The sequence below is a fragment of the Henckelia pumila genome, chromosome 3 (assembly GCF_033568475.1).
Source record: "Henckelia pumila isolate YLH828 chromosome 3, ASM3356847v2, whole genome shotgun sequence".
Classification (NCBI taxonomy): Eukaryota; Viridiplantae; Streptophyta; class Magnoliopsida; order Lamiales; family Gesneriaceae; genus Henckelia; species Henckelia pumila.
This window is the reverse complement of record NC_133122.1, coordinates 9,299,690-9,307,653: the sequence shown is the minus strand read 5'-3', so window position 1 is coordinate 9,307,653 and position 7,964 is coordinate 9,299,690. Positions and strand designations below refer to the sequence as shown.

The following is a 7,964-nucleotide window of genomic DNA, read 5'->3' as shown; positions in this document are numbered from 1 at the left end:
ACCAAAATCTTTTATTGTTTCATCAAATTTCTGGTTCCAACTTCTTGATGCTTGTTTTAGACCATAAATTGATCTCTGAAGCTTGCATACCTTATGCTCGCTTCCCATGGATGTGTACTCCTCAGGCTGCTTCATATAGATTTCTTCCTTAATGTCTCCATTAAGAAAAGCAGTTTACACTTCCATTTGCCATATCTCATAGTCATACCATGCACCTATGGCAACAAGGATTCTTATGGACTTGAACATTGCAACTGGTGAAAAGGTTTCATCATAGTCAACTCCTTGTCTTTGAGTATAACCTTTTGCCACCAATCGCGCCTTGTAGGTCAATACCTTACCATCAGGCCCAAGTTTTCTTTTGTAAATCCATTTACACCCTATTGGAACAATTCCATCGGGAGGATCTACTAAAGACCAAACTTGGTTTGTATGCATCGAATCTATTTCCGACCGCATAACTTCAAGCCATAAATTTTAATCCGCATCAGAAATTGCTTCCTTGAAGTTTCTTGGATCACATCCAACATCGGGTTCATCTTGATCCCCTTCAAGAAGAAGACCATATCGAATAGGAGGTCTAGAAGTCCTCTCGGATCTTCTAGGTATAAGCGTGTCCAGCAATGGTTCCTGAGGTGTAGGATCGTTATTTTGTATTTCGGGTTCTTCTCGAATTTCTTCGAGTTCCATCATCTCGCCTTTCTTATCCAATAAGAACTCCTTCTCCAAGAAGGTGGCATTCCTTGAAACAAACACCTTTGTTTCAGCAGGATAATAGAAATAATATCCGATTGAATTCTTCGGATACCCTACAAAATAACATAAGCTGGATCGACTATCCAACTTATCTCCCACTGTCCGCTTCACGTAAGCAGGACATCCCCAAATCCTCAAGTACGAATACTTAGGAGCTTTGCCATTCCATAACTCGTATGGTGTTTTGTCCACTGCTTTAGTGTGGACGTTGTTCAACAACAATACCGCCGTTTCAAGCGCATAGCCCCAAAACGAAGGTGGAAGCTCAGTGAAGCTCATCATGGATCGAACCATGTCCAACAAAGTTCGATTACGACGCTTCGATACACCATTAAGCTGTGGTGTCATAGGAGGAGTCCACTGAGAGAGAATCCCATTCTCTTTTATATAGTCCAAAAACTCGGTACTTAAGTATTCTCCACCTCGATCCGATCGAAGTGCTTTAATACTTTTACCTAGCTTGTTTTCTACTTCAGCCTTGAATTCTTTGAACTTTTCAAATGCTTCAGACTTATATTTCATTAAATATAAATACCCATACCTCGAATAATCATCAGTAAAGGTAATGAAGTAGGTGTGGCCATATTGAGTACCAACTCTAAATGGACCACAAACATCTGTATGGATCAAATCCAACAGATTTTGACTACGCTCAGGTTTCCCCTTAAAAAGAGATTTAGTCATTTTTCCTTTCAGGCAGGACTCATAAGTAGATAGAGAGTTAATATCAGACATATCAAACATGCCCTCTCCCACTAGTTTGTTCATCCTCCTTGAGGAAATATGACCTAGCCTAGCATGCCAAAGGTTTGCCGGGTTTTGACTATCGATTTTCCTTTTGTTTGTTGTTGCCGGTTTATCAACATAATTTATTGGAACGTCTTTTAGTTTTAAGTTGTATAGATCGTTTTCAAGTTGTCCATTTCCAATCAAACATTCATTCTTGTAAATATTGCAAATCCCATTCACAAAATTGCAAGAATAACCATCTCTATCAAGCATAGAAACAGAAATAATGTTTTTAATTAAATCCGGAACAAATAAAACATCTCTCAAAAGTAACTTAAAACCGTTCTGCAAAATTAAATAAATATCTCCCACAGCTTTAGCTTCAACTCTGAAACCATTTCCGAGCCTCAGCTGGGTCTCACCCATTCTAAGCTTATTACTTCTTGTCATCATTTGCAACTCATTGCAAATATGAGATCTACATCTGGTATCCAATACCCAAGAAGTAGTATTAAGAAAAACATTTATTTCAATGTAAAACATACCCTTTGCAGTTCGCAACTGCTCGAGGTATTCCTTGCAGTTACGTTTCCAATGACCGGGTTTCTTGCAGTGATGGCAAACTTGTTTAGACTTGTCCAATTTTGCATGTAACATTTGGCCTTGAGATCATGGTCCAACCATTTCTCTAGTTCGGCCAACCTTTCGGCAGTTACATCAGCCGGGGCTGTTTTTCGGAGACGCATTTTCTAACACTTAGAAAATCTTTTCCGAACTTAGGACAATCTTAACTTATGGAATCATTCTGTATTGTTTGCGCCAATAAGTTTGTTTTGTTGGAGAATAGAAACATGTGGATTACTGAGATGAAACAGACAATTATCGATGATTGTTTAATTAATTTACTAAGACATAAAATAGGAGAAATTTATTTTATGAATCTCACTCCCACTATTTTAACGATTTCACTACCCTCTAGTGAAAACGGGAAACTGTTTTCCTTAGTGAGAACATGGAGTCCAATTGACAATCTATGGTCCCGAATAATATCAGCCAACCATAATTTCAAAAGGTAGAGCCCAATTGCTTCCAAAGCAACCTCCACGTTTTTACCTCATGTCCAATAAGGGCCCAATAATATGACGCCGATTATTGTGACATGTCAAGATGACCCATCAATATTAAGTTGTGATGGACGGTCGCCATGTGGATCCCCCAATAATATGAGCCAATCCCATGGGAGTTCCACCCAACTTACAACATGTGTCGATCCAATGTACAGCTTTCCGACGAACGGGCCCCCCCAATAATATGAGCCGGACCGTATCCGCGGGTAGCATCTCATACATTGATCGTTGATGGAAGGTAGGAATATTTAAACAAATTTAAATTTCCTTTATTTATCTTGATATCAATTTTAAATGAGGGATTTTTAATTATAAAAATTTGTCTCATCATTTTTAAAATTTTGTATGCTTGTCGGATTCACACAATTATGTCTAAAACATGCATACAACTATAATATCACATATTATATAGGATGATCGATTCCATTTCTAATCGACCCGTGGTTGCCAATCACGAGTCTTAGTCCAATCCTAGGTAATATGCAGTATGCAATGCAATCCTATTACATTTGCTTCCAATTTACATTTCTTCTGTCTTTATTGTCTGCTGGGCCCACCTCCATCTTCAAATCTTGATCTCCCACTAAATCTAATGTATTTACAATAAATAACAATGACAAGTAGGGGATACATTTTTAAGGGGTGGGAACGGGCCATAAACCAAGCCCACTTTTATTAAATATGACATTCATATTGGGCCATAAACCAGGCCCATTAATAAAACCAACAACAATAAAAACAAATGTAAATTCCTAACATACACCTACAAAATTGGTCATGGCAATCGATCATCCTTATCCAATAACATTTAATTCAAAATTAATTTATTGGATAACATGCAATGGCAATTTAAATTTAAAAGGATAAAATCATATTTCATACATAAAATCTCATTTTACATACAAAATCATATTTTATCTTTTTATCAAATAGAATCATATTTTATCTATAAAATCCAATTTTATACATAAAATCATATTTTACTCAATATATCCATAAGATCATATCTTTAACATCAATTATACCAAAAATAATTAATTTCAAAATTAAATTAAAGGATAAAATATTAAAATTTTCCAAAAATTCAAATTTATCCAAAAATCAATTTTAAAATTTTCGGACTCGAACAATTCGATCCGACGCCTCGTGGACCAATCAAAAACGATTTTCGATCGGACCAAAAATAGAATTTTAACCTATTAAAATTTAATTTAAAAATTAAAAATTAATTTTTCCGCGGGCCGCCCGGGACATTCCCGGGCCGCCCGCGCCCCGTAGGGCTCGGGCCGGGCAGCCCGGCTGCCCCTAGGGCAGCGACGATCGAATCAACAGTTTAGAATATACAGTGACTATAAGATGTGTTTCATGATAGACATCCCCATGTTCTACCACATCTTACATACACTATAGTATATTCAAGGTCTTTATCAAAACAACAATAGTATATCATAATATAACAATATGAAGAAAGATAAAGTCATTGCCATTAATAAAAGTGTAAATTATATTAAACAAAAGATTGTTTATACAAAGAGTCATCAAAGCCCTTAGCCACAAGTTGGCTCACCGGGCACCCACTCTTTCAATAAGGGCAACCACAGTCCATTAGACCCAAAAACAAGAGGTAGCAGAAGTATGTATGTCTGAGCTGAAACACATCCCGCCACCAACTATACTGTGAGACCATAGAATAACCAGCGTCCAAACCTGCCAATGAAGATAATCAGCAAGAATCTATAATCGGGAAAGGGGAAAACCATAGTAAACGCCCCACAAGATCAAACCCTCTGAAAATCAAGGCAAGCCAGTACTGGTAAGAACATGAACTCCAAATACTCCGGAAAGAGGCCGGAGTGCTGTACCTGGAATGAATAAATATCTAAATCTAGGATGACCTAGACCAAAAAAAGGAGAACAAACAAAGAAAAAGAAAGTCCAAGAGAACCGGCTATCAGCGAGCGTGAGGCTCTAATAAACCGAGATCTAAGGTACTACAGTGGTTCCAAAGAGCAAGGGGCGTGTCAGGCCGCCCACGTCAACATTAAGCTTAAAGAACCAAGGCGGCGTCCGTAACCAACAGACAATGGCAGTCTTGTGTGTCCGTTGGATGCCAACTGAGATGCCCATCATACGTGCAGCCTATATAGCCCCCAGCCAGAGGCGGAGCTTGATGGTAGCTGCAGAATGGGCAAGTCTCAAATATGACGAGATCTTGAATTTGACCGTCTCCGCAGAAAATGGTAAGTGACGGTTCTTAGAATCGTTGCGTGGAGTCCAAAGGAACCAAAACATGACAAAAGGAATGAATTCCTTCACATTACCCCCAGGAGACCACTCATGACCCCTCTTCCAAACAATGAGGAACAAATGGAAGTCCTCAGTGATGGGGATGCGAACCCAAAAGACAGCCCCAAAGAAATGCCGCACGGAACGGGCGTTGGGACCGTCAATGAAAATGTGTGTGAGCGTCTCCGACATCTCACAACACTGACATATGGACGCAAAAGCAAAACCGTGCTGCTGAAGCACCTCATCCATAGGCAACCACCGATGCCAAAATCTCCACAGAAAAAAGGACATGGTGGGCCTCATCCAATGCCCCCAGCAAGGGATCAAAATGTTCGATACCGGGCCTCTCGGACGGACTTGCTCCCACGCATATCTCACGGAAAAAGCACCATCAGTGTTGTGGATCCAAATAGCCACATCCGGCTCGTCCACCAAAATAGGGATCTGTGCGATCTCCTCCGCCACCGAGGGAGCAACAACAGCACAGAGAATATCAAAATCCCATGCTCCCTCCGAAAGGAAGCTAGAAACACACACTCTCCTATCCCCTCTGACACCGCATCTGCTCGACAGAGGGGTATCACCCAACCAGGTATCATCCCAAAAAGAAACCTCCCTGTAGCCTATTCTCCATCGGATACCAGGCTTCGCACGAGGCCAAACCTGGAGCATACGATGCCAAGTAGGAGAAATAGCACCGCTGGAAGTGACACAAATGGGGCTCTAAGTCCGGCAATACTTCCTCATGAGGAATCTCGCCCAGTGAGAGGAGCCATGTCTGAATCTGAACCATAGCTTCATGGAGAAGCTATCGACTATGTCTTCAGTTGACGAAAACCAAGTCCCCCTTCTTTCACCGGGAGGCAAGCACAAGACCAACGAGCCCAGTGCCACTTTTTCTCCAAGGGTCTAGAACCCAGAGGAAAGCATTAAAGATGAGCTCCAATCTCTCCATGATAGCCAAAGGAGGCTGAATCTCCTGGCAGAGATAGATCGGGATCGAAAGGAGCACGCTACTGATCAGGGTCATCCTGCTCCCAGGGGCGAGGGAGCGATTCTCCCAACCCTCCAGATTTTTCCGAACCGACTGCAAAAGTGGCTCAAACAGCGAGCACTTTCGGTTCCCATGGGAAAGAGGAGCTCCCAGGTATCTCAAAGGCAGCTAGCCCTCCGCAAACCCTGCGATGCGCATCAAACGAGAGCGACGATGAGCATTACAATGCGAAGTTAATATCATGGCACTCTTGGACACATTCACCAACTGTCCCGAGCAGTTCTCATAATGGGCCAAGAAATCTTTGAGGCGCTGCATACCCCAAGACCCCCCATTGGCACAAATAATGACATCATCTGCATAAGCCAGATGGGAGATCATCATATCACACCCAGAGCGGTACCTCAGATCAGCGTTCTGAAGGAACAACCGATCCAGACTGCGAGACAGGTACTCTGCCACAATAATGAAGAGAACGGGGGACAAAGGATCCCCCTGTCTCAGACCCTTCGTAGAACCAAACAAACCAGCGGGAGTACCATTGACATTGCCCAAAAACTTGCAAAAGTAAATGCAAGCATGAACCATCCTCACAACCTGCTCGGAGAAGCCGAACTGCCTAAGAGCTTCCAGGAGAAAGGACCATTGGACTTTGTCATAGGCCTTAGCCATGTCCAACTTCAGGATGGCGTTGCCACCACGGGCAGGGAGATTGAGACTGTGAGTGAGCTCCTGAGTGAGAAGGATATTATCAAAGATCATCCTACCCGGCACAAAGCCACTCTGACTCTGAGAAATAAGACCCCCAACCACTGACCTTAGTCGAGAGTACAACAACTTCGAGATGATCTTATTCGGGAAATTACACAAGATTATGGGACAGAAATCCATCCAAGCATGAGCACCCTCAACTTTGGGAACCAAAGTGATCGTGGTGGCAGTGAAGCCCTGGAGCAAAGGGGAACCCTGAAAAAATTCTAGGACAGCGTCCATGACATCCTGCTGCACAAAATCCCAGCAGTGCTGAAAAAAGACGGAAGAGTACACATCAGGGCCAGCCACACTGTCCCTAGAGATGGAGAAAACAATGGAGCGAACCTCCTCGAAGGTGGTGGTGGCCGCAATGCAGACGTTCTCCTCCTCCGAGATCACCGTGGAAAAACCAGAAAAATCTGGGATATCCAGAAAAAAAAAGGATCCCCGGTGAGGAGACGCTGGAAGTAGGCAGCCCCGGACAGCTGGATAAGGTCCGGAGAGGTAAGGCAGGTCCCATCCTCCCAGATGCGGAAGATATTGTTAGTCACGCGCTTATTCTTGACCATATTGTGGAAGAGATTGGTATTCCTCTCCCCATCCTCAAGCCAATTACAAGCGGCTTTCTGCTTCCAAAAGTCCGCCTCCATGGCAGTGATTCCAGCCAGATCCTCGTTGCACCTAGAAAAAAGATTCCAGCAGTGCTCCAAGGGGTCCGCTTCACAGGCAGCCTCAGCAAGTCTAACAGACTTCTCCGCCTCAGTAATCTTATAAATAATGTTCCCAAAAACATCCCGGTTCCACCACTTAAGATGGCCCTTCAGACGCTTCAGCTTTGCAAAAAGCTTCGGCAATTCGTACAGATGACAGGGCGTGTTCCAATTCAGCCTGACGTTCTGAAGGAACTCGGGATGACGAATCCACATTCTCTGGAACCAAAAAGAACTCGGACCCCGACCAAATATAGGAGCAGACACAAAAAGCGGACAATGGTCCGAGACTGTGCGACCTAGGTGTTCAACCCGAATAGAGTTGAAGTGATCCCCCCAATCCACAGAAACAAAAATCATGTCCAGTTGCTTCCAAATGGTCTTTAGGGTTCAGGGTTCGGGGTTCAGGGTTGTAAGGACCCACGTCCTTCCACCGCATCCCTCCCCAGCCGATAGCATGGGCTCAGACCGCATGGTTCGACGGGCATCGTACTCATGAATTCCCCACTCCTTGCAGTGGGTTTTTGCCCTCCCCAACACTTGAACCCTGTACCTCTAGGATAAGTACATAGATTCTTAAAGTGTTGGTACCAATTGGGCTACTAG

The 7,964-nt window shown here is 43.0% G+C and overlaps 1 protein-coding gene across 1 annotated transcript; it reads right to left on the bottom strand.

The window, feature by feature from the left end:
* Nucleotides 1–4,751: 4,751 nt before the first annotated feature.
* On the bottom strand, nt 4,752–7,574 carry LOC140888071 (uncharacterized). The gene is made up of 4 exons (XM_073295746.1): nt 7,109–7,574; nt 6,160–7,067; nt 5,692–5,810; nt 4,752–5,601 (listed from the first exon to the last, which is right to left on the bottom strand). The coding sequence occupies exons 1-4, from the start codon at nt 7,572–7,574 to the stop codon at nt 4,752–4,754; spliced, it is 2,343 nt and encodes a 780-aa protein (XP_073151847.1).
* Between the last annotated feature and the right edge of the window lie 390 nt (nt 7,575–7,964).